This window comes from Ips typographus, linkage group LG3 (genome assembly GCF_016097725.1).
Source record: "Ips typographus isolate SLU linkage group LG3, UJ_Ityp_2.0, whole genome shotgun sequence".
NCBI lineage: Eukaryota > Metazoa > Arthropoda > Insecta > Coleoptera > Curculionidae > Ips > Ips typographus.
In genome coordinates this window covers 8,626,546-8,653,724 of record NC_138424.1, presented here as the reverse complement: position 1 = coordinate 8,653,724, position 27,179 = coordinate 8,626,546, and the positions used below count along the sequence as shown (strand labels likewise).

The 27,179-nt window shown below is 31.9% G+C and overlaps 6 protein-coding genes across 8 annotated transcripts in view; 3 read left to right on the top strand and 3 right to left on the bottom strand.

Annotated features, from left to right (window-relative positions):
- Positions 1-651: 651 nt before the first annotated feature.
- On the bottom strand, positions 652-11,101 carry LOC145726451 (fatty acyl-CoA reductase wat-like). 2 transcript variants are annotated; one of them, XM_081975523.1, is made up of 10 exons: positions 10,918-11,101; positions 3,356-3,563; positions 2,977-3,055; positions 2,755-2,924; positions 2,050-2,195; positions 1,886-1,995; positions 1,629-1,830; positions 1,331-1,573; positions 1,018-1,275; positions 652-962 (listed from the first exon to the last, which is right to left on the bottom strand). In XM_081975523.1, the coding sequence occupies exons 2-10, from the start codon at positions 3,554-3,556 to the stop codon at positions 860-862; spliced, it is 1,512 nt and encodes a 503-aa protein (XP_081831649.1). In that variant the 5' UTR covers positions 3,557-3,563; positions 10,918-11,101; the 3' UTR covers positions 652-859. The 2 variants fall into 2 exon arrangements, with proteins under 2 accessions (XP_081831649.1, XP_081831651.1); XM_081975525.1 differs by lacking the exon at positions 10,918-11,101 and adding an exon at positions 3,624-3,782.
- A 7,429-nt stretch (positions 11,102-18,530) lies between these two features.
- LOC145727128 (protein Fer3-like) lies at positions 18,531-20,894 on the top strand. Its single transcript, XM_081976593.1, has 4 exons — positions 18,531-19,026; positions 19,084-19,216; positions 20,481-20,671; positions 20,727-20,894. Exons 1-4 carry the CDS (start codon positions 18,979-18,981, stop codon positions 20,892-20,894), a joined length of 540 nt encoding a protein of 179 aa, XP_081832719.1. The 5' UTR covers positions 18,531-18,978.
- Positions 20,895-21,031: 137 nt separating this feature from the next.
- On the bottom strand, positions 21,032-23,793 carry LOC145727124 (uncharacterized). The gene is made up of 3 exons (XM_081976589.1): positions 23,581-23,793; positions 23,397-23,519; positions 21,032-23,178 (listed from the first exon to the last, which is right to left on the bottom strand). The coding sequence occupies exons 1-3, from the start codon at positions 23,651-23,653 to the stop codon at positions 21,176-21,178; spliced, it is 2,199 nt and encodes a 732-aa protein (XP_081832715.1). The 5' UTR covers positions 23,654-23,793; the 3' UTR covers positions 21,032-21,175.
- Positions 23,794-24,406: 613 nt separating this feature from the next.
- LOC145727129 (uncharacterized) lies at positions 24,407-25,108 on the top strand. The gene is made up of 2 exons (XM_081976594.1): positions 24,407-24,787; positions 24,838-25,108. Exons 1-2 carry the CDS (start codon positions 24,639-24,641, stop codon positions 25,010-25,012), a joined length of 324 nt encoding a protein of 107 aa, XP_081832720.1. The 5' UTR covers positions 24,407-24,638; the 3' UTR covers positions 25,013-25,108.
- On the bottom strand, positions 25,048-26,212 carry slx1 (structure-specific endonuclease subunit SLX1). The gene is made up of 5 exons (XM_081976591.1): positions 26,152-26,212; positions 25,909-26,092; positions 25,806-25,857; positions 25,567-25,752; positions 25,048-25,508 (listed from the first exon to the last, which is right to left on the bottom strand). Exons 2-5 carry the CDS (start codon positions 26,085-26,087, stop codon positions 25,119-25,121), a joined length of 807 nt encoding a protein of 268 aa, XP_081832717.1. The 5' UTR covers positions 26,088-26,092; positions 26,152-26,212; the 3' UTR covers positions 25,048-25,118.
- A 158-nt stretch (positions 26,213-26,370) lies between these two features.
- The window catches only part of lt (vacuolar protein sorting-associated protein light), a 33,793-nt gene continuing 32,984 nt past the window's right edge, over positions 26,371-27,179 (top strand). For both annotated transcript variants that reach the window (XM_081976585.1, XM_081976584.1), the window contains exons 1-3: positions 26,371-26,531; positions 26,623-26,754; positions 26,811-27,093. In XM_081976585.1, coding sequence (XP_081832711.1) covers positions 26,517-26,531; positions 26,623-26,754; positions 26,811-27,093 — 430 coding nt within the window. In that variant the 5' untranslated portion in view covers positions 26,371-26,516. The remainder of the gene's footprint in view (positions 26,532-26,622; positions 26,755-26,810; positions 27,094-27,179) is intronic.

Sequence of the window (27,179 nt, the reverse complement as noted above, 5' to 3'; positions counted from 1 at the left end):
ACTGTTCTTTCAAACTGTGTTACAGGCAGTTCAAATTTTGATACCGCTTTTCTCTTTAACTGTACCAATTTTTGTGGTGTTTTTTCAGGTTATTGGATAGGAAATTTATTCCAATGGAAATGGATTCCAAAGATGTATTGGAAATGTCTGTCCAAAATACAGCCTTCCAAATATTGAAAATTTCAATGTTTAATGGTTAATATGTCAAAAACGAAAAAATGTAGAGAAAATCTTTTCAGAACAAAAATTATCGAGATCAAGTAGCAGAATCGAAAAATGCTAACAGTTATTGAGGTTATCGAACAAAAAGCCAAAAGTTTGTCACTGTGAACATGCATGCCAAATTTCATTTAAGTAACTTTTCTTGTTTAGGAATTAAAAATAGAAAAATGGTTTTTGTGGCTTACTTTTAGAGTTTGCCAGCTCCGCTAGGGGGCACTTTTCAACTACAATTTACATCACACTTTGTACATTATTTTGTATGTACTTTCCACCCTTGAATATCTTACAATCAATTTAGATCACCCTGTATTGCATATATTTTTATAGGTTGCAAAAATTGAAAAACAATATCATACTATTTTTTTATTGTATTGGTAGGCAATTTAATAAAATATTGCAAAACATATGCAATTGGAAAAAAAAACAGAATTGGGGTAGTACCATATACTTCTTTATTTAAATGCGTACAAACTTATACGTACCTTAACTACAGGCTACAATATACAGCAAAAATCTAGTTAAACACAGTCCATCACAATATTAATCTATAAATATGTACATCATCAGGTTTATGGCTTGGAACACGATTATTTGAGCACCACAATTGGAAATTACTTTCTTCCTCACTGTAGAAGTTTTAACTGAAAATTACATACCACAATTTAGTAATCACCGTCAATACTATTGAAACAGCCAGGTATACTCCTAAAGCTTTGAGGACGTTATGGATAGTGGTAAATCTAGAAAATAATCTCTAGTTAAGGAATGTTTCAGTCTTGTTGCAAAAAGTCAAACCGTTTGTTTTTCATTCTGGATATCGGCAAAGTTGAGTCAGGTTCCTTGAGCAAGTACTTTCTGACTCCTTTAATGTAGTTCCTGAAGAAAATCAGCCAATTGACGGTTTTTAAACTCAAAGGGAACAATTCCTGATCAGTTTTGTTCATTTTCTGCCACAACGCCTGAGTGTTTTTATTGCTGAACGTCCATTCTCTCAAGGCGAAAAATATGATGATTTCGGAGAATTTATGGATTTTTTTGTAAATCTTTAACATCCTGTTGATTAAAAATCTTTAGAGGAAACAAACTTGAACAGTAGAACAGTACTCACGTGGGTTTCCTGCCACTTAACAAGGACACAAAGTCTATAACAACAGCAGGAATAATGTGCAGCAAAAAAATCAACAGAGTATACAAGTAACGGCTTTTAACGGATATATTGTATGGACACCAAATTGCATTGGATGATGTGTAGTCTATACCGTGGAGTAGGTTCAGCTGTTTGAATTCCCCCCAGGTCATGGGATTTTCCACAGAAGAAACGTAGTTGTAAATTGGGATGTTCTCCGCCTTTCTGTGTTTAAATACTAGTGTAAGTTTAAGTTCAGTTCTTTTAAAATACTAAAAACCTGTCAAAGTTTTGTGCCGATGTGTCCCAAGCGGCTGCAATCAATCCTGATATGCAAGTGTCCACAGGTACCACGTCCGCTATTTTCGACTCGTCGCAAAGGGACACCCTTAACAACCCTGAAACTGTCCCTACAGCAATTCCGGTAGGGCCGTACAGGTTGTCAATCCATCCGGAGACTGGTTCTTTGTAAGTTGACACCACTGTTTTGTTAAAAAAAAATTAGTTGCAATTTGGGTGATGTTGAAAGTAACTTACCAATTCCTGGCCTAAAAATTCCCACAGGAATACCATTAGAAATGTCCTTAACAAGACATTCTCCCAAAGATTTGGTGAATGTGTAAGTGTTAGGCCATTCTCCAAGCAGCCTGAAATAGTGTAATTTTAGTGTACAATGCTGAATATAAGTGGTTCAAACCAACTTTGGTGTGCACATTTCAGCTTCCTGTTCTGTCATTTTTTCTAAAACCGCCTCCAAATCGGAATACCTTGTGGGGTTTTCGTATATTTTTTCTTCAATTTGCTGTTTAGGACAGTTGGCGTAGGCAGTGGACACATGGATGACGGTCTGAAATTGCAATAAATTCTTTTAAATGTGTTACAAGTTGATGAATATTCAATAACAGGACCATAGTTAGGAAAAGCGTTGGTTAGTGATTTTCAAAAAAAACAAAATTTCTGTCAAAATCGTTTTAAAGAAGTATCGCTATATTACTGTGGTAGAAAACCTGACGTGTGTTCACACTGTAGAAACAAAAAATTGGATAATAAAATATGAAAACCACTAAAAACAATGAATTTTATCACTTGCCAAAACCCTCTAAAGTGCTTTTTCTATGGCAGAAGGCTTTACTGAGATTGAAAAACTAAGAACCAAACATTTTTTCAACAAAATTCAAATTAACAAAACTAGAGAAGGTTGATGTTAGTGACTTACGAAGCTTAACTTGTGTTTGGTTTTGACTGTGACAATACAGGTGGACAGTGTCACAGTCTGGACCCCACTTAACTTTGGCTTAAAGGACAAAATAGTGCAAATGGCTGTTAACACTGTGACAATTTGTTCCTCACAAATCTCTTGGAGGAACGATTTGGTGGTGATTATTTTACACTTCTACGATAGTTACCTTTAAGTGTTGCATTTCCCTGGCCAAATTTAGAAGATCTTTGGTACCATTAACGTTGATGTTGTAGGACAATTTGATTTGTTCGTTGAAGTTTACTGTGGCCGCCACGTGAAACACCACGTGGATTTTCGATATTAGTTTTTGCCTGTCTGTTATTGAAATCCCTAGACCTGCAATTGTTTCCGCTATAAGCATATTCATACATTTTAATATCGGTAGTACCTGCTAGTGAACAATCACCAGGGATGGCTTCAACGCGATTTCTGCATTTCGGTTTTTCGGATTTCACTCGATCAAAAATCTGTAAAAAATAACTTAAATTAATGAAATATATCAATTTTTTTATACAGGACGGAAATAAAAACTTAAACATCCACATTCGTCTAACGTGTACTTTTAGGAACATTCTTTGAAAAATTTGAATGTAACATTATGCCTGAAAGGTACATTCTTGTCGTATGACATGTGACATTGTTAGAAATATCACTTGTACGTAAAATTATTAGTGCAAAAAAAAAATACACCCTCAACTAAATAAAAAAACCAACTCTTGGGTGTAACATTCTTCTTTTCGCCCTCTATACGTAAATAAACCACTTACAACATCGTCAAAAAGTGAGTCAATCCTCATATGAGGAGTTTGTCCTTTTTTCTCCCTGATCAGTACGTAAATAGTCTCGACCTCGGTGTCCCTTAACAGTTTTTCGATAAGGGCCTTGCCCATAAAACCAGTGCCTCCGGTTAGGAAAACGTTGGCCCCCTTGTAAAACTCCTGAATTACGGATTTCTCCTTGTTCTCCATGGTTTATCTGCAAAAGTATATTCGTTGATTAATTAGTTCACTGGTTATACACAAAAAAAGTTATTACCGGTGTTAGATAATAACAAACAATTATTATTATCCGTGCAGGAAAGTGTTTTACTTTCCTATTTATGCAAAAAAATCTCGGTCACTTTTTATGTCATTCCAATTCAAGGTTTTGGTTTATAATACATTGACTGTGTCTGCAGTAATTAGTTGTTATTATCGTCTTGTAATTGTTGTTAATCCTTATACAGGTGATTTTAATAGTAAATTTATCCGGTCACAATTTTCCGTAATAAACCGTTCGGAATCTACGCAGTTACGGCAATATTTTGAAAATTCCGACCTCAGCCGCTAAACCAAATGCGGGCCTCATCAGGGTTATACCAGCCAATAGTTGAGCAACTTAAAATATTTTCGGAAAATACGTCACTCGGAGATTGTCTAAAAAAATATGAATGTCAGTCACGGCTTTAAGTGTGTTACATCACAATGGTCAGATTCGATCTGGGCACGTGATTTGCATGTTTGATTTAGAGCGAAAAATTACTTGGTGGTTTAATTACTTTGGAAGTTTTAGTAGTAGATATATGGTAGATACAAGGTGTTCAAATAACGTTCTGTACAGGTTGTCTCAAATTCGATGATTTTAAGGGATATCTCCAAAAGTAACAGAAAACAGTGGTGCATTCGTACTTTCCACAGCTGCCCCCATATCCAAATATTTAATCCGTTTTCTTCTGGAGCACATAATTTTGAAGATATAAAGCAAACATATTTTTTTTTAATACATATTTATGGAGATTTAAAATAAGCTAAAAATTACCTTTTCAAAAATATATAACACTAAGAAGTTAAATTGAAAAACAATGTAGCACTTTTACACTTTTTTAATATCTTTCCAAATAACCCAGTTATGTTACACTTGGTTGTGTTGGAACCAATTTAAAACAATTTTTTGTGCTTTGACACAGTTTTTAGGAAATCTCTCCCTGAGGAGGCCTTTTGTGCCTAATGCTACCTTGTTGGGTATTCAATTTCCTACTTTAATGCCCAACAACTTTCTCATCGTATACTTTTTTGATATTTTTCCAAATAACCGTGTAACTCCTAGTTAAACTTGGTTAGAATCTTTTAAAGCACTTTTTCTGCGTTAACACAGTTTTTCGGGAATATCTCCCTGAGAAGACCCTTTAGGGCAAAAGTGCCCTAATACAATCTGGTAAAGGGTGAAATTCCCTACAACTTTTTCCTTTTACACTTTTTTCATATTCTTGCAAATAACCGAGTTACGTTTGGCTGAACTTATGAAGGTTTTCCATTATATTTTTTTCCCAAAAATGAGGAACATTTTGCACTAAAAATCATTGAAAAAAGTGTACTTTTTGCGACGATTTTATAAAATAAGATTTTAAGTTGATCTCGGTTTTGACAATGGTTATGACCAGATAACCAGTTTTTTTTTAAGATAATGTCATCTTTCAGCCATTTTGACATGTTTTAATCGTTTTTGACCGGCCATTTTGATTTCTAACATTTTTCGTTTAAGTCACGTGACACAGGCACACACAATTCTGCTATTGTGGCCGTTTTTTGGTGGTGTCACATGACTTTTGACGGCTATTTTCATTTTTTTTTCATTTGAAATTAAAAACGTCACGTGACTTTTTCCTTATTACCCAACAATTTTTTTCAAGTGTTTCCTAGATCACGTGACACGTGTTGTCAAATTTACGTTTTTTAAAACTTTTTATACACTCTTTCATTCAATCGTGATGAATAACTATATCTTATTTGACTGACATGGTAAGTACTTTAATATGTCGATAGATAGCCAATAAAATGACGGTTTGGCCGCTAGATTTATTTTCCACTTTTTTAGTGCCGTGTTTCATTCAATCGTAAATAATTCGATTATTTGATCCACACTATATTAACTTTTGTACGTTAATAGATAGCCAATGAAATGGACTTTCTAAAGATATGATAACACTGGTTGGTAGGTCAAACCGTTTGGCCGCTAGAGGGCTTCAAACTTAACCAAATTTTCTCTCAACCAATTGAGAATGCAAGCAACTGAAAACAATTTTCAAACTTCAAATCAAAACTTCATTCAAACTGGTGACATTTTAAAGGATCAGAATCCACTAATGCTATATTGCTGTTTCTGACCTGCAAAATCCTTTTGAAAACCTCTTGTAATACTTTTAAGACTCAGAAGATGCTGATGTTTCTGAGCTGCAAAAAACTGTTTGAAAGCTTCTGGTAGCTTTTTTTTAACGATTAAGACAGTTTTAGAGTCACTAATAGCATTTTGGTGTTTATTCTAGTCAAAGCTGCAAAGAAAACTCGAAAATTTGTGTCAAGAAATTACAAAAATCTTGACACAAAGTGCTTCATAAAACGTCATACTCATGGCTTATTCGATTGCAGAGGGCTAGACAAAGATGACAACAACCTTCGTAAGTCTGACAAAAAAACTGTGACGTCATTCGACAGTTGTTCACATGACTCCCTTAGTAGATATGTTTCATATTTTGTGACTAACTGTCCAATTACGTTTTTTATTTTGGCTTGTTAAACTGGATGGTTTTAGGAGTTTTAGAGGTTTCTGACAATTTAAAATAATTCTAGAGGTATCTGGCATTTATATTAGATCATTGAGAGATTTACAAGATATTGCAAAGGCTTCTGACAACACTAAACGTTTCTTTGAAGAATCTTTGACAACATGGTAAATGATTGCGGTTATGACATCATTTTATTAATTCCTAATGAACATTTGGTGTGCCTTATTATACTGATCAACTAAAACAGGATGGCAGCTGTATATGTGGGAAATTAAAAATGACACAAATTTTAATATGCGTTTTAGTAATGTCTGTTGGACAATATTTTGGGAAGTAACCTGATTTGCAAATACCATGCATGGGATGACCCTTGAATAATCCAACAAGTTCACACGGTGACCCTGAGGCTCGATTAATTAATCATGAATAAATCTCGCCTGGAATACGAAAACAGATGAACATACACCAACGGAATAATAATAAAAACAATCACCGGTTGCATATTTATTAACATTGCACAAAATATCGAATATTCGGCACGTCTCGAGGCGCTTGGCAATGAACCACTAAATGTATTTGACCCATATTTTTGATTTGTTATCATCATTGTCATTTTTCAACACGATCCTGCAATTCCATCCCAAAAATCAATCACAAAAATCAGTAAAGTGATAATATAAAACAATGAAAACAATAAAAAATAATTTCCTGCTACTGTCCATCACGCTTTACAAAAGGGTTTTGGGTTTTGCCACTTCAACCAGTACCACATAATTTAATGTCTTCAGCGATGTACGTGAAGCTATTCGGTAAATACTTAGCATACGTAAATTGCAAATTTACTTTAGTCACTTTTTATGTCTGGGTCTTCTAAATGTAAGAGTGTATGGGAGAGATCACTGACACGTTGGTAAACCCCAAGTACCGACAAGTATATTTACTTGTATGTCACGAAGCAAATAATAATAAAGTTGTTGAATAATTTGCATTGTATGTGTACTTTCAGTAATTTGAGCCAGTGTTCCCAGTTTTTGATAAAATTTCTTCAAATAAGTTTAGTATTATAATTCATCTGGAACATCTATACACATGTACTTAGTTGGCAATAGATAAATTATTTATTATTTATGACATTGCTACTGCAACATAACAGTTCTATAATATCATCAAATCATAAATAATATAATTAACAATCAAAATGTCCTAGGACAATATTATACAAACAAACTCATGTTTACTAGGTCGGTTTTTAGGAATTTAAGATGAATGTTGACACAAACTGAGTTACACACACAAAAAACTAACTAACACTCACAATGTTTAAATAATATGCTATTTTTCATTCTGGCAAGATCTAGAAACTTCTTCAAAGGTCTGGAAGGTTTTGGAACCTTGCCAAAGACTCTAGAACGTTCTGACTAGATCTAGAAGCTGAAAGATATTGGAACCTTGCCAAGCTGTAGAAGCTTCTTCAAAAATTTTTCTACCTGTATTTCGCCATTTTGCCTGAAGTAATCATTTTTTTTCTTCTAAAGAATGATACAGTATGAGTGTCAAAGCAAGAATTTGTTGATTAATTTTCTAAATATTTACATTATTTCGGTATGTTAAACCAGAAAATATCGACAGAGAGAAAAAGTTGGTCTAGCTCAGAAGTTAGTAAACTTGATCAAGTAGTCAAGTACTATCAGTTTTCTTTATAGCAAAACTACTCTTTTCGAGTTTCAGAATTTCTCATTTTTCCAGATTTTCCAAAATCAGACCAAAAGTAATTTCAAAATCATCTAATAGCTGTTTTCAAAGTAAAATTCATTCAAGAAGCTGTCAAATTTAATAGATAGACCTTCATCTTGATTTATAGATACTTAGTGAATATTATTTAACCGCTTTTTTACGCACATGCAAACCCATATTTAATAGAGTTGTAAACCATTGAATACCTTGAAAAGTCCAACAAAGCTGTAAAGTGTTTAATAGGTTAATAATTTTCGAATTTACTGGGTGCTCCCTAGTGAAACAAAGCAAAGATTGTTCTGCTGATTTAGTGCAAAATAAATGAACCACCTTGTACATTGTTATCCTGTTTGTTTACTAACTAATGCAATATTATCTAAACAGAAAAATCTTCGTAGAATACCGCAAAATATTTAAGAAAAACTTAATTTTAGTATTAGGTATTGTTATTTTTTCAGGAATTTTCCACTCGGCCAGTTAAAATTTAAAACCAAAATCCTATACGTATAATACAACATTACTTTTGTTTAAACATTCCAACAAATGCACATATGGTTTAAAGCAAATAGAAATCATGTCATATGTTTTCTACAATAAGACATAAGTTACTGTAAATTTGAGTGTGCAAAAGTACTTAAGTAAGTGGTTTGTATACATATAAAGTAATAATGTAGTATATAAAACAAAGCAGAACTAATTGGCCTACTAACTATTTAAGTAAATTGTATATTCTAATTCTACCAGTTTTAGAGATGTTACTAATTGAAAGAAGCAACAGTATAATTATTGTATTAATTGGTGTCACATTTGTAAATGTTTGAACTTTTTGCGATAATTTCCGATATTAGATTTAGAAAGCTTTTTTATTCCGGATACAACAAAGTACACAATTCAATATTTTAAACTTTAAAAAAAAATTAAATAATTTGAACACTATTTAGACAGTTCTCCCAGATGGTTTTACGGTTTTTTACGTTCCAACCAACATGCAGGTATCTTCTTAGGACAATTTAAATTTATGTAATTTACCGAACAAAACCTTTTGCCTGTATAAAATAGACTCTTTCACCACTTTTGCAAGTATAATTTGTTCCTTAAAGAATTAAAATTTGTTAATTGTTTTTATTTGTTAAAGTATTTATCGGAAATGATTAGCCATAATTATTAATTTCAGTTAGTACGAACCTGTTTCTTCAATACGAAATAGTCAAAACGTAGCAGGTTAATTAGGAAAGAAAAATAATTTTTCAAAAAGAAATTTAATTATGTTTCCAAAAATTGTTGCTATAGAATTAAGAAAATCATTCGTTTTTTGCGGAATTTCTATGAAATTGATGTTTTAAGTTTTGTAAAACTTCATATATTGTTACCCACAAAAACGCCTAACTTTGCCAATAAACCCTGTATAGAAGTGAAAAGGGCTCTAAAAAACATTTTAGCATAAATAAGTAAACAAAACTATCCAGAAGAATTATCACTTTGTTCAGAAAAAAATATTTATTATTAGTTAGAAATGTGGCTAAAAAATCATAATAAAAAATACACCAAAAGAAAAATCAGGGTCAAAAATATACAAAATGGCAAAATTCTTAAATCTTATCCTTTTATTTAATTTTTGATTAACTGAATATTCACTGCATTATCATACAATTGTTTATTTTTTCTACATGAATTTGTTTAGATTCCTGTATTTGTGGTAATTTTGTGTTATTGATGCTTAATAAGCCTAACTATATTTTTAAATAATCAACATTTTCCTATTATTTTTTTATATACAAGTAAATACATTTTAAATATTTTTATAAAAAGAGTGTTCTTATATTCCCTGTGTTTTTTGCAAGACGAACAGAACTAATGCTAAAAATAGCACAACTATTGATAAACTTGTTGAAAAACATTAATTAATAAAAAAAAATATAATGAGTAGTCACACTTAATTTGAGACAGATTCTATTACAAATTTTCATGTTTTTAATTAAATTACTTTTTGTTTAATCAACTTTGTGGTTTCCTGTTTTGTCCAAAATTGTTAATAAAACTGTATATTTGTTATACTGCCTCCTTCTCTTATTGTACTGTGTTTTTGCTTTTTAGGCCTCAATAAAACACTGAATTGTTATAAAATTAATTACAAACCGACACAACCACTAATTTTTACCATGTTGGCCATAATCTGAAAATCGACCCAAATACCACAAAAACTGTATCAGATACTCACGTTAAGTAACTTTAATCATAAACTTGAATTTCCTGGTTGTTTATTGGATTGTCTTCCTGCTACTGTATTATTCAACGATTTTAGGATGTCAAGTGTGTTTATGGTAATAAAGCTGAATCATTTTTCATGTTTTGAAGAACCAAAAATGCAAAAAAGTGAAAGTAATCGATTAAGTAATATGATAATAGAGCGTTGACAGTGTAATGCGTTATTTAACAAAATGCTAATTAATGCTGATTTGTGTTGATAAAGTGGGTTAAACCTAAAAATTACTGACTTTTCTATGCATTAAACGTCAGTCACAAAATGCACTTGTATTACCTCTGGTATTTATTATTTATAATCAAGTGTAACCTTGCAATCATTTTGTTGATAAAGACAAATTTAAATTTGTTCAACAATTACTAACTACTGCAATAAGTTTTTATGTATGAAATTGCAGTTGATATTAAATGAATAATTTTTACGACTTAATTGCTTTATTGTTAATGGGAAACAATTAGTATTATAAAATCACTAAATTTTGGGTCGATTTCCTCTGACGTAATAAAGTGGCTCACACTAATTAGCAACAGTGAAAGATGATTTCTTGTTTCCTTTTGTTACATAACGATTTTTGGAAAGTCTTTACCGAATCTCTCTTTTTCCGGCTGTTTGATCAGTTTATTAGATCTATTATTTTTAGTTTTTTTTTGGGGTTTTTAAGCTGAATTTTTGCGTTGCGTTTGTTTTTACAGAGTGAAACGTGGACATTTTGTCAGTACTTTTAAACGTTAATAAATTCCTTAACAAAAAACAAAAATCTAAAAGCTACAAAAATATAAATAAACACTTACTTGAAAATTCTTAAAACTGGAATACACACTAATTCACTGAGAATAACGCGGTACTTTCAGCGTAAATACAAAATAACGTATAAGTACTAAAAGAACCGATTTACTGAACGGACCGGTACGTGCCGGCCATTACAGACAAGAACCCAAAACTCGCAAGAACTAAATAAAGCGATCAATTAACGAATAATTTAAACATTTTCATTCTGCACGAGTCTTAAAAATGTGGTGGGGGGCGCACCCGAACCGACGAGATAGTACCGATGGAAATCAGTTGCTTGGTACCACCACAGTTTATGGTAGTACAGCATTGATTTGTGAAGAATGTTCCAGTAATAAGAAAATTTGTTTGTTGTATTTCAGTTTTTAAAAATTTATATAATGTAATACAGTGTCTCCTTCCAGTAACTGATTTTTTTGACATCAACTATAATAATTAGAATGAATTAGAATACTGAATAGTGCCATAGTACTATATCAGCATATTTTGAACTCTTACTTGACAAGATACGTCAAAATGTCATAGAAAACAAAAGATAGAGCATATTTCAAGCTTTCTAAAAATAACGCCACATGAGTTGATTGATAACTCCGTTTGGACGCTAGAGGGCGTTAAAATTCTTTCACCATAAAATCACATATTTTGTGACACTCGTTGCTTTGACCCTAAATTACTCCTTTATTTGACAAGTTACGTCAAAATGTCATAGAAAACAAAAGATAGACCAGATTTCAAGGTTTCCAAAAATATCTCCACATTATTGATAACACCGTTTGGCCGAATTTTCTGTCAAAATATTGACTTACACCTCATTCTGAAGGAAATTTCACGTAGTTTCAAGAAATGAGAGACAAAATGGCGTTCCAGGTCTCCATTTTGAATTTTCTGCCAAAATATTGACTTGCACCTCATTTTAAAGGAAATTTCACGTAGTTTCAATAAATGACAGACAAAATGGCTTTTCAGGCCGCCGTTTTGAATTTTCGGTCAAAATATTGACTTGCACCTTATTTTAAAGGAAATATTGCGTAGTTTCAAGAAATGACAGACAAAATGGCTTTCCAGGCTGTCATTTTGAATTTTCTGTCAAAATATTGACTTGCCTCTCTTTGTAAAGGAAATGCAATCATATTGTCAACTCTGTTGTTTCCTAGTAAGGTAGCCATACTGGAATTACACGTTATTGAATAGTTATTTTCACTTGTACTGATTTACAAAACTATCTACAAATTTGGTGCAAATGGTCCAAATAACAAATTTGGCTATGACTGGAAAAAACCGAGAAGGTATAGAAAAAAATTGTTATAATTAATACAAAACTCAAATTTTATTAAATTTGGTGTGAAAATCGTATTTTGTTATAGTAGCTTCTTTAATCATTTTATCAATTTCTATCTACTTTTCGTTTTTTCTTTAAAAAAATTCAACATTTTCCCTCCAGTGATGGTACTATAAAAATTATATCTATATCCTTTATTGTTACAATATTTGAACTACTGTAGTAGACAGTACTATGTAGACAGGGTTTGAAAAGAATGTTGACATTTTGCTCAAATTATTAAAAATTACTCTTACTTTTACATAAAAATCTTACCTTACACAGGAGTTCTGTAAATTATAACAGTACCTTCAGAGGTGTCTGTTCAAGTATCTTCAAAAATTGTCTAAAATTTTATTAATAAAAAACAATAACAAGTAAATATACAGCGTTAAATAAAATGTAATATGATTTTGGGTTTAGCTTGCTTTTGAAGATACATATCAGTTTGTCGTGGCCTATTATTGCACAACAGCCAGGTATTATAAGTGCGTAACTTTTTATATAACTAAATTATATAGTTTTACACAATGAGATATTGCAAGACTAGGAAATGAAGTCAAATTTTTGAAATACGGTTTGCTTCAAACATTTTACCCTATAAATGGACTGAAGTAGTCTGTTATTCATTCAGTTAATTTTTAGATCGCTCTAATCATTGAATTATCTTTGAATTAGTAAAAAGTGTATGAAAATTCCTGTCTACAATAATTTTTAACACAACATTTTTAGTGACAATCACAAGTAATTAGAGAAAGGAAATTTCTACCGGACTCGCTTTAGTCACGATTATTATTTTCGAGAAAACCCATTAAAACAATATGGCACACTTCTAGAACAGAATTCAAAAACCACATAATTAAAAACTCATTATTATTTAAAGTGATTTTATCAGTTTACTCTGTAACAAACGTTTAATGTTACTCAATGTGATATTTGCTTATTGTTTTAATTTTTAATACCTATAAAAAGTACTATTTGTCATTAAATTAAATAAATTATTGGGTCTGATAGCAGATCTCGTTGGTTGACGTCAAACCATGAAAATCGTCCGGATTTACGTGCATGGTATTCCAATGGAATACCAATTTTACGGTTTCAAGTGCGTACGAAGGTGTCTTTGACATAATAATATGTTTCTATAATCCACGCCTAATATACAAGTTACAATTGTATTCATAATGATTAAAAAGCATGCGATATTATACGGACAATTTAGTATTCTGTGAGTGTATACTATTCTGGGGAATTTCAGAAGTATTTTTCACCTGAATAGCAACCAACAGATATTTTTGACACAGAATTATTATATTTTAGTTTTGTTTAAAACTTTAAAAGTAATAACCAAAGGAGTTTTTTACAATTTTTTTAAAAGAATTCTAAAATTTGTATCGAATTCGACAAAAAGTAAAGAAAATATGGTTTCTCAAATTCAAATCACTAAAACACAAATTACTAATATAATATTATGAAAGACCTATAAATTACATAGACGTATAAACAAGCATTTAATATGATTTACAACTGTATTAACTATAACAGTGCTTTTAAGCAGGGTTTGTACTTTTATAGCTTTATGGAGTGCTATTGACAGTTACCACCATTGTCACAGATCACAATATATCCAAAAAGCTAAATAAACCTATAAAATGCATAATATGATTTGTACACTGATTGTATTGCTGTTCAACACGTTTTCTAGTTTTATACCTTTATGGACTGTTATTTGACAGTTTCCAAGTTATATATTATAGCAGATATACGTCACGACTCTAATTTCTTTATCTAACCCTGTATATAGACAATTATTTTTGTTTACACTTTTTCACAATTCAAAACCTTGAAATATCGAATTGAATTAGTGCAACTCAAAAAACAAACAATTTTTGACAGATACAATAAATAGTCAAAGTCAAAAATACGCCTTAAGAAGACTATACTAATATAGTCTACAAAGCTGTTTATTAACCTAATAACAACATTTTGACAGACACTATGACAAACCAACAACAAATTAAGTACGTCATTTGTTTTACAGTCAACCCAATAAAAAACAGTTACTTTTTTAGTAAAAAATGGTAGCTTTGTTCGGATTCATGATTTTAAACCGTTCTCGAAGTGATTTGGGTCATCTGCATGGATGGGATAAGAAGGTACTGCTATCTACAAATTTGGTGCAAATGGTCCAAACCCATATTTAAAACAGTTCAGAATCAACAAGCCGAACAAAGCTGGTGGCTAAAAAAAATAACAAATTTAGAGAAAAATTTCTAGAAAACCCATTAAAACAATATGGCACACTTCTAGAACAGAATTCAAAAACCACATAATTAAAAATTCATTATTATTTAAAGTGATTTTATCCTTATCAATTTACTCAATGTGATATTTGCTTAGTTATTGATTTAATTTTTAATACCCATAAAAAGTACTATTTGTCATTAAATCAAAAAAATTTTGGGTCTGATCGGATCTCGTTGGTTGATGTCAAACGATGAAAATCGTCCGGATTTAATGCGTGGTATTGCAATGGAATACTAATTTTCTAGTGCGTACTTAAGTGACCTGTGACTTAATAATATTTTTCTATAATCCACGCCTAATTCACACGTTCCAATTGTATTCATAATGATTAAAAAGTATGCGTTATTAATATTATACGGACAATTTAGAATTCTGTGAGTGTATACTATTCTGGGGATTTTCAGAAGTATTTTTCTCCTGAATAACAAATAAACCAACAGAAGTCAATTTTATTGACGATATTTTTGACATAGAATTATATTATATTTTAGGTTTGTTCTTTAGGAAAGATTCAAATTTAAGAGTAACAAATAAAAAATATTTTAATAATTTTTTTAAAGAATTATTACTTATAAAATTTGTATCGAATTCAACAAAGACAAAAAAACTCTTCGACAATAAGTAAAGAAAACATGGTTTCTCAAATTCAAATCAGTAAAACACTATTTACTAATATACCTAATATTGTGAAAGGAAACTGCAACAAAACAAAAACCGAATTACGCTGTTGCCAATCATTTAAAGTTACAACAATAAAGTAATACATATCAGACATAAATAACCATAAAAAATCTGACTCTATTACTATAATTATTATAATGTCAATCTGGATATGAACCAATAAGTTCAATGTTTCAAACAGATTAAATAATTGGCAGCAACGTTTTTAATGGTCAATATAACGTGCAAAGTCGCACTTCGTATATGAGAATCTCAGAAACAGTAAAAGATATAGTAAAAGAAAGAAACCCCAATTTTTTTTATCCTGTGCGTAAAGAACCTAATAAACATTTAGAGTTTAATTTGTTAAAAATCAATTTAGTATTTTCACAGAACTTTAAATAGTGTTTTTATTATACCTTTAATAGTTATTTACATTACTAGTGGGGTATGAGCATTTTTATAGTCACGAGTGGGAGTGTTGCCACGACGAGGTCGTAGACCGAGTTGTGGTGATCACACGAGTACGTTAATTTGCCATACCCCACGGGTGATGTACAACATTTTATCTACGACCATCAGAAGCAGCGTAAAGTAAGAAAAAAATTCATATTTTGTGCAATGTGAACTATTTAGGAACGTCTCGTATATGCTTGCTACGGGTAGTTATTTGTTACCCTTAAATCTTGTCATCTACGCTGTACTGTTTTGGTGTTGTTGCTATGGTGGCCATTTGTTTCCACATATCACTTAAGCGACAATTTAACAGTGTCAGTCACAAATTTTTAAAAGTGCAAGAAGCTGCCGCAAACGTGGTATCTGGCTTGTTGCCTGCCAAGTCAAAGGAGAAATATGAAAAAATGTATCAACGTTTTGTCACCTGGTGCGAGACCAAGAACATAAAGAGTCCCTTTCAAGAAAAAGTGTTACTCGTGTACTTTGAAACCTTGGCAGCAACCTATAGTTCATCCAGCCTTTTTTTTTTTTTTGTGTAAATTCGATCCAAGAACTTTCTAATTCAGGAATTCATTTCACTTTTAATATTTATAAAAAGTAAAATATAGTTATTATTTAAGATAGGTCTGTTCATGGTTTTATCAAAGTTATGTTTAAATTCAATAAACAATTACAGCAGAAATTTTCATTTAAAGTTTTTTTATCGCACTAGTGCGATAAAATCGATTATTATCGCACTAGTGCGGTAAAATCGCTCATTACGTAACTCAAAATGAGCTATGTAATGAATGATTACCATGCTAGGAGTAGATAAACATATTTTTTACCATTATTGCATATTTTGATTATGCTATTTTACAGTTCTATTAACTCAGAAAAATATAATTCGAATGCAAAAATAAAGTCATAAACATGTTTAATTATAGTTATCAATTATCTTACTATTAGAGTACCTAATATTTGTGAAAATTATTTTTTTAATAAAAAACTGTGTTGGAAAATTATTAGGTTAGGTTGGTTACCATTTGTAAGTGGGAAATTACTGAAAACCAATGAAATTTAGACTAACCAAACCATTTTTGACAGACTTTAGTATTTATATGTTTTATAGGTATAAACGCCTTAATTTTGAAGAATTAAACTGAATCATAAATAATATAAGTTTAGTTTTGATTTTGTAAACAGCACCATTTTTGCTTTGCAACTTTCAGATTTCAAATCTCGTAAAAGTCTCAGTCAAAATATAATCCTATAACGACAAAACATATAATTTCAACAGAGCATATGTCATTCTGAACAGAAGGGGGATGATACCCTTGTTATAAAAATATTAACTTAGGCACACGTGCATAATAAGAACTGTAACATTTGAGGGGGTGAGATTTAATATCGGCTAATTCACCCTGCAAGCCAAAACGAATCAGAGATATATAATTTTAAGGATGGTTATATAGGGGGTGTAAGTAAATTGCGTAACGATTTCATCAAAAATTAGACACTAAACCCCCTTAAAAGTGAGTTGTAAAACGAGTTTAACTTGGTTTAACAAAGAAAACAAACGAGGTTTGTTAACGCCATCAGAATATGAAAAGTAAATTGCAAGTGATACGTCATCCAGCTGTCAAATATCACAAAGTTTTGACAGAAATCTGGAAACACATGGACTAATCGGAGACCTTAACTAAGCCGATTACGTGAAAGCGAACAAAAGGGGAATTTTTCATAGTGGGTTGACGAGGGGGTTGCGCTAAATTAGGGCGTGAAACCGTGTAATCAGATTAAAATCTACTTATTCTATTTTGTCACTTGTTTATGAAACCTGTCCGATATTATAGAACAAAAGCTCTAATAGAAAAATGTATAGACAATGTCCAAAAAAATGCGAAAAAAACGTTGGTTTACGGTTGTTTAAATAAATTTACAATTTCCGGCTTTAAATCAACGAGACACTGATGACAGTCAATATTATGGTTTTTTTTGTACATATATGAAAAAATTAAATATTTGCAGATACAAAGCATCATAGAATTTGTGAAAAAACAGTTCACATATTTGAATAATCACGTCCAGTTTTGCCTGCCTAAAATTGTTGTCTTGTAACTATGTATTTTAAATTTATTATGAATTGGAGCAAGTAAAATTTACAAAGCTTTTGTTTTGGATTATAATAAGTCTAAAAAGAATTTCTAAGATACATTGACCATAAAAATTGAAAATAATAAAAATGTTGTCACGCCTAATTTGTAGCAAACACTTATTTTAGGACATTCTGTAGGAAAAATCATCTAAAAGGTTGTGCAAATAGTCATCAAAATGTTTAAATAAAATTAGCCTAAAAACTTATTTTAATCTTCAATATCAATCGTTCCTGAAAAATATCGATTTAAAGTTGGTTTCAAGATTTAAAAAATCCTAATAAATAATCGTTTTTTTAATATGAATTTGTTTGGTTCCTATATAAACCGAATAAAAAAGGAAATTCAAAACCAGCCTGTATAACAGACATATTTTATTATGTTTCACTAACAGTCTTTTTTGAGTGGTTACAGTTTTTGAAACACCCGGTAGAAAGTAGTGAAAAATTAAACAGTTCTTGAGACTATTAAAAAACTTGATATACACGGTCGTTGTTGTGACAATAATAACATAATTTGGTTGATACTCTTTTCACCAAATAAATTTGACAGATTTTGTTATCATATGACCGCATTAGTAAAATTAAATATAACGTCACGTGACATATATGTCACATTCTGCCCTGATTTGAGGATGTGATATTTTTTAAACACCCGGTATACTAAACCCACAAATTGTCTTTGTCCAACAAAACCAGGATTTTTTAATAAAAAACAAAAAAGTTAAGAATAGTTAAATCAGCACAAATTACTGTCCATAAGCCCTTATTTACCACCGTAACCACTGATTTACACACATATTCCAAGTTTTAAATTCACTTTACCAAACGTTTTCAACTGAAATTACACAAAAAACATTTAAAGAGAAAATTTTAATGAACATGTAAACGCACAACTCCCCAGCATTCCAGCAGTCGATATCATCCCCCGTGCAAATCCATCCCTTAAATACACCAACATAAGGTCCACAAATTTATGTGAAGAGTATCAGGTTGACGAATTCTGATTGGCCCTTTTTATGGGGTGGCCCACCCTTTAATGATAGCTCACGCCAATGAAAACTGCTCTCGTTTAGGGGTGGTTCATTAAATTTTTGTGGTGGTCCGCCAGAGTTTAATTGAAATCCAGCTTTATTGTGCTGTGGGTGGTAGTTTTGTTATCAAAAAGTGTGTTCTTATTAGTGTTTACTGATGAAAATGTCCTTTTCGAGTGACCATGGGTCATGGGATGCTGGGAATGTATGTCAGTTCTGGGTTATTTGTTTGAGAGGTATACATGTGAAATTTTGATTGAAGGGTGGCGAATATCCTGGATATCCTAACGAAATTAATGGATATGGGGGATTGTGGGATCCACACCATTTTTCAGGGCAGAACCCCGCCTTAAGCGGATATCCAGATATTTTAACTGCTTTCAATTCTGATTTAGGTAAGTTTAAACATTTTGTTTCTTTTTAATACAAAAATTTGATGAAAATTTGATTTTAATTTTATTTTTGCATTTTTGCAGCACTTGATTATACGTAATTACAAGCTCTTTTCTGTATTTTTGATATCTTGACTAAAAACAAATTGTTCATTTTAGTAAATAACAAAGAAGCGTGATGTTTCTGAGTAAGCTGTTAAAACAGTCGATTTTTTTGTTGTTTTCGGCCCTAATGATAAAGATGCAAAAATAAATTTTGGAAAACGTTGATAAACTGTAAAATTTGATTTCAAGTTTTTCGTCCAAAACCTGTTATCATCAGTTATTAAAAAACTTTCCTTATTCGTTTTTACAATAAAACTTTTTCTGTCAAAGCTTAGCATTTTATTTATTTTACCAAAGCAATTAGTTTCTTCAATAACAGGATACAGGATGGACCAAATTGGTGATGCATATAGGAATTTTGTTTATTTTAAGGATAGTTTTATCAGAAATGCACACTCATTTTCAAACAGTTTAAAATAGAGTCACGCTCTGACATGAGTATTTTATTAGACTAAACTGTAGGATGTTTTGATCCCTTTTCAAATATGTAAATTAGCTAAAACTAAATTTAATAAGGATTATTGATAGGCAAAATATATAAGGAACTAATTAATAAAGCAGATAGAAAAAATATACAAAATAAAATGAGCTGAAAAGTTTTTACCATTTACCATTATTATCAATGTAAAGTGCAAAAGTATATACCTAACTAACGAACTAAAGGCATACTCAATAATTTTCTTTTTAAGATCTGAATTACTTCTTGGTAATAATAATTCTATAAGGTTAATTTCAATACTTTCAAAATCAGAATTATTTCATTAAATCAACTTTTAGATATACCAGTATACTAATTTATTCAAAACCATTTTTGGATACTTAAAAGCAAACCGCCAGAAATGCATTAATTAATTTTTTTTAATAACTAAAAAAGTGTTAATGACATTATGTTACTTCATTATTGTTACTACTTCTTTAGTACTCTGTTGCCTGCTTATAGTAAACACAGCAAAACGTTGGTCATAAACTAAATTAAGTCTATCAAATTAAATAAATATAAAATAAAAATCTGACTAAACAACAACACTCCAAATTTGTTAGATGACAATCACATATAAAGTCAAATATGAACTGATGCAATTTAATAATAAAAAGAAACAAAAAAAAAAGAACATTGTTTACTGTAATTTATTGTCAAGATTAGACACTCAAATTCCCTTAGTATGGCCTCGACAACAATGTGGTGGTTTAGTTCCAAACCGCATCAGCAGAAATGGTTCTTCTAGTGGTAGTCAATCAGCCAAGAAACCACGACGAAGAGTTGCCACCATAGCCCAACGTCGGGCCGCCAATATTCGGGAAAGACGTCGAATGTTTAATCTGAACGAAGCTTTTGATAAGCTGAGAAGAAAGGTAAGACAACAAACACCTTCCAATTTGCTATTCTACAAGTAATCATTGGTTGTAGGTTCCAACATTTGCCTACGAAAAACGGCTTTCCCGCATCGAAACTTTACGCCTGGCCATCACTTACATTAGCTTCATGACAGAGCTACTTCACGGCCACCCTTTGGACCACAAAGCCGGAGATATTTACCCCCAAAGAGAGTACATTCCCTATGGACTAATTAATTAAGAGAGTTTACCTTTAAGCTTTAAAGTGCAATATTAATTTAAACCAGTTCAGTTTTAAATTTTAAGAAAATCACTTTGATGTCTTCCATACCCCTGTATCAATGTATAGACAATACTTCAGAGAAAAAAAAACAGATATTCAGGGTTGAATAGTTTATTAAATACTAGCTTAATAATAATATTCTAGTTACTAGATCAACAACCAAAGATTAGTTTATATTTTCCAATCATTCTGTTTACAACTTAATTCACACCATAAATAAAGTTCTTATAACTAGTTTGTTAACTAACTTGAACTGCATAACCATTGATTTCGTGTAAATTGGCTTCCTTAAACCCCAACACAATATCACCTTTAATCAAATGAGTGTAAGATTTTTTGGGGCCAGTTAAAGCGTCCATATAACGGGCTTTCTTTTTAAAATTGGCTTGTCTAAACTTGAGTTTTACAGTCCCGTCTGGAAGTTTTTCGTTGTTTCCATCAGGATTTCCCACTTCACCCACCATGATATCTTCAACTTCCACCGATTTCAGTTTAGCCTCATTAATGTCATTTTCCACTTCGGCCTGAAAAGCGTCTATAGACTGCGCCATTGATGTTATATTCTCTTCTATAGTGTTGGCTTGCTGGTCAAAAGCCACATTCTCGATTCCTTTCGATTTTTTCTTCTGCCTCCGCTTCTGCAGTACTTTATCTATAAAAGACATGTCTGAACTGTCATTGAGTTTTCCGTGGACTTCCACAATGTCTCTACTGTCATCCAAAATTTCACTGTCAATTTCCTCTTTTGGAGGTATTATCCGCTCTCTGGTGACGTCACTAAATCTAACACTTTTTCGGCGTGCAACTCCTTTGACTTGTTGTATACTGGCGCTTGATTGTTCAGGAAGACTAGATTGATTGCTTACAGGGGTGGAGACCACATTAAGCATCAAGTCACACCCATCTTCAGTATTAGAGCTGTCCAAGTTTAAGGCAGGATTGTCAAGGCCTTTTTCAATTTTTTTCTTGAATTTTTCACTACGTTTTATTTCAAACTGTTCATTTATAAGGTCTTGGCCGTTGACAGTGTCTACACAATCAAACAATGGATTCACAACCCCAATATTTTCTTTGTCTTTCTTGCTTTTTTTCTTTTTTGGTTTCACTTCATAAATATTGTCTTCCTCTACAGTAGATACTGGTGTACTCTCACTCTCAAAACTCATATTAAAAAATGGGTTATCAGTTCCTTCTAACTTTTTTGACTTTTTGCTTTTCTTTCCTTCTTTTGCAATCTCCTCAATGCTACTCTCAGTTGATTTTTTTTTCGACTTTTTCACCTTTTTCTGGTTACCATTTTCTAGTTCAGCTTGGCTAACATCACTATGAACCATGTCCATGTCTTCAATACTCTTCTCTAATTTTTTCTTCTTTTTCTCCTCACCACCGTCATTCAGCTCAGTTAAGTCAAGACTTTTCTTTTTTTTCTTCTTTATGCTAGAGTCATTTGCTTTTTTGACAGGAGTCTGGTCATTAACAATTTGAACTTGAGCATCAAACTTTTCGGCCACAGAACCCAAAGTGTCATTTAAACTGTCACCCACTGACTCATTTGAGCTTTCTTTAATGGGTTCCAAATTGTGCCTTTCCACCTTAACTCCAGGAGAAAATAATGGATCAAAAGCAGGATTTGACAGTCCAGATTCAGATTTTTTCTTCTTTGAAGGGGTGTCTGCAGGAGTTTCTACTTCATCCAGTGACTTCCTTTTTTTGGTTTTCTTCTTGGAGGATTTTTCTTCATTGCCGTCATTCTGTTTGAATCCAAACCCAAAGCTGGGATATGCTTCACTTTCTGATTCAGAATCCATTTTAGTAAGCACTCCATTATTTCCTATAGCATATCCATTTGAATTACTACCAAAACTTGGTAACTTTTTTTTGAAATACTCTGATATGAGACCGCCATTTGAAAAGTTTTTCTGGTCATTTACAGTTGAATCAATTGATTCTTTCTGATCTCCTACTGGGACATCAACTGTTTTGATAGTTTTCTTCTCTTTCAAATGTTTCTTTCCAAAAATGTTGGCCAGGTCTTTTTCTGAATACTTGCTCAAATCTTTCCCTCTAGTAAATTTTCTGTAATGGACTCTAGCCTTTGATTTTTGTGATTTTTCTTCTAAAGAGCTCAATTTTAGTTCTGCATCTTGTTTATCTGACTCTCCCCCTGATAATGCTGATAAAAAGGCTGAGAAATTTGATTCATGTTCTGTCCACTGGTTGTCAGATTCCTTGTAACCTACTCCTGTGAACAAACAAATAAAAGAACTAAGTTTGTGTCACTTAAACAGTGTAAAAAAAAAATTAAAACACACAACAACAATAAACTCTTTATGCTTTCCCTCTTGACCCACAACAGTTGAAATTTGACAATAATAAACCAAAATCATGTATTTACTTCACTTGCATCATACTGCCACTTAAATAACAACAATATCTTAAGGTATTTGGTTTGTAACATACCTTGGGAGTCATGTTTGTATGCAACTTTAATATGTTCCACCCTACCATCTTCTTTGGCCCCCAGTCCTTTTCCAGGTGCCCAACCCATTTTTTCCAACAGTTTCTGTCCAAACTTGCTATTGTCTATAAAGGAAATACCAGGATAAAATTTTAATTGTAAAAAATTGGTATAGGGGTTTCTAACCTTCTGCCCACAGCTTTCCCCTGGGGTTCAAAGACCATTTCTGTTTACGTTTTCTTTCCGCCAACATAGACATCTTGATAATTTGACGCAAGAACAGTAAAAACTAACAATAATGAGCAAAATAATATAAAATAAAATTACTTTCAAAGGAATTACACAGATTGGTGTTTTGAATTAAATTTTATAACCTACAAAAATGTGGCTTTTGGCATGTGCTTTGTTGACAGATGACATACAAATGACGTTGAAATTCAAAATGAAATTCAAATAAATTGGTCGGTGATGAAAGTAGGCAACCAGCTTTACTCCAACATTGTTTTAAATAAGAATCTTTTGTTAGCATTCAGTACATCTGCACTGTGTAATGACACTATAATGCCAGAAAAACTTGTATGAAACTATTAGTATTGTGTTAAGTCACAATACATACTATATACACCATTTATATATTCCAAACTTAATAAAATAATAAATATCATAGGCATATGGTCACTCATTTTATTTCATTTTGTGTTCCTAAAGGAGTTTATGTTGTATTATTGGCTCTTTTTAAAAGTAACAAAACGTTTAAACCAATTTCTGAAATAATGTACGTTAAAACATTTTAATGAAATAAATGCAAATGAAAATCTAGGTAATCAGTACTGTTGGGTTATTACTGTTACGTTTCTCATCGTAAAGTATAGAAGAAAAAAACATTTATTGTCTTCGGACAACCTAAATAAAGTAGGTACTAAAGTAAAATATTAACCTACATCCCACATACCATTTTCAGCGAAATTAACGGTACCGTTATATTGGTATGCGTTCCGCGAACTATCTCCTAAAATACTTCCGTGTGCCGTTCTGTAGCGATCACCAGGCACAGTCTAATCAACCGGCAAAGACTAAAATTGCGTTAAAACTTCAATTAGAATGGTGTCGTTTGCGATAGTGAAAACTTCTCCATTTATAAATACGTTGACATATTATAATTCGAAATTTTTCCGTTGCAGTTTTAAACAATATTATTATTAACTTAGACTGTGTTGAGAGTAGACGCTCCAATAGACAAAAATATGTTTGCAACTAAAAGAACTAGAGTGTTAGTGGTGGCTGTGATATGTTTTAGTTTGCTGACAGCCTCAACGGAAGCGAAAAGGAGGAAAAAGCAAGCCAAAGCGGGAATTTTAAGACAGAAAGAAACCAACGTAATTAATTTTGTTAGGTAAGTTTTAACAAAACTACCTTATACAAAATGCTTACAGCATTTTTTAGGCTGGTAGCTATGAGGCTAATTTATGGATCAGCAGTTAGTATGGGATTAGGAGAACAAATTTCTGATGCTCTTAATGGAGCTTTTGTACCTCCTGGTGTGGATGATTATGATGACTATGGTAGTGATGGTGGTTTGTTTACTAGAGATGATGATGATGATGACTATGATTATTAAGTGTGTACTGGACTAGAGGATGAATGAGCCAATAATGAAATTGATATGTTCTTATTTATTTGTAATATAATTATTTATTTCAATACTTAAATCAAATTTTAATAGATTATTCCTGATCAGATCCATAAAACTCACTGACATCTTCAACATTAATTTTTAAGTCTACATTCCCATAACATCCTTTATATTTCCTAACTATGTCACCCCATAAATAGTGACTTTTGCATTTAGGGCATTGTCCTTCAACAGGAACATACTGTCCTTCAGAAAGAAAATGCTTGGACATGCATATAATGTGACATATCAGGGAACAACTTGGTTCCAGACAGGTAACTTTCTGTTTTTCTTCTACAAGCTTAAAGCATTCATAACATAGACCTGACCCACTGCTTTGACTGGAACACCCTTCCTGTTGAGTACATTTCAGTTTTGAAAGTTTTTTACTTATCACAGCTCCATAGCAAATAGGCATATGCAAAGGGGGGCCTCTGCCAACCTAAATACTTTAAACCATAACACTGAACTTATGAAGCAAAGAAGCAAAACAGACATACTGGAAATTCTCTAGCAAACTCTTCATTCAACCAGCGAATTGTTAGAGGCAGCCGATTCCATGGTCCCACCTGAAGCATCTCAGACAATACTCTCAAACAAAAATCATAAACCTTCTCATTTGACTTTTTTTTCTTCACATGCTGCAGTCTTCTGGAGGATTGTGGATGTTGCCAAGCCCATTCAAACTGACTCAAGAGGCTCTATCATTTAACAAACAGAACAGGACAAGAAAACTTACTCTTAAAGCAGAAATGTCATTTGGAAAGCCATGCACTATAAGGACCATAGTCCTGAAAGTGAAACTTGTTGGGAAAAAAATGAATACGTTTGAAAAGACTTACCAAGGACCTCTGTTACTGGTTCTCCAGGCTCCGCCAAACTTTTTGCCTTTATTGTGCTGTTTTATCCTTCTATTAGGGTCCACAGTGTATCCAATGTATGTCCTACCCAAATATTTCGGGTTTAAACAGTATAACAAGTATACCCCGAAAAAATGTTCAACTGTATTGATATTGTCCATTGCCACTGCAAATAATCATTTATTAATACCTTAATTAACAGCAATATATTAATAAAAATATTACAACTTAAGGTGACATAACCACAAACAACACAACCAAAATCACCATAACAACAATTTTGAGATTTGACATTATTCAGTTAGGAAATTACCTAATTCAAAACTAAATCACATGATGTCTGGTAGTTTAAGCATAACTTGATCACATGATCAATGATGTTCGGTCAAAAACCTCGAAATATTAATCATTACTGTACTGACAATACTGACATTGACATGACATCATTTAATATTTTTATTATTTGCATTTTTGAGTTGTTTTCAATACATTTGTTAATAATATTCAAAATTTCAATTTAAAGATAAAATAAACAATGCGTTGACTCATAGTGTGGTGTAGGCAATGCCCCAAGAATTGAATTAATCAAAATGTCTGAATCAAACGTAAGCTTATTTATAGTTAGTCTAATCCAAGTATTGGAGCAATATTTGGAAAATTCAAACCATGGGTTTAGTACGTCTTGCAACTTTTCAGGAGGACGGTACCAGCTATTCCGAATACTCCGAAGACGAAATAGAGCCAAAACTTAAATATGTACGACTTGGAAATGATCTTAAGATGATCTTGAACAAGACATCTGCAACATGCATTGCTGTACACACAAAGGTAGTTTTTACATAGCAAGCAAATAAGTACAACTCAACCAAGAGTTTAAATTCAAGTTTATTTGTCTGGGATCACACTTGGGCATTATTTATGTGCTGGACCATGACGGCAATAATGTGCCCAGCCAAAAGCTCAAAGCACACACTGTGAGCATTAACCATATATCCATAGACAAGAATGGGGATTATATTGCCTCATGTTCGGATGATGGAAGAGTGTATGTGCATGGTTTGTTTTCAAATGAGAATAACTACAGCCTAAATGTTGCTAGACTGGTTAAAACTGTGGCCTTGGATCCTAATTTTTGTAAGAATCCTTCCAACAAAAGATTTATAACTGGTGAGTAAAAACATCTTTCAAAGTTGTTGATATTTACTTAGAATATAAGAAAAATTAGTGTTATTTAGTTTATATACTAGAACAAA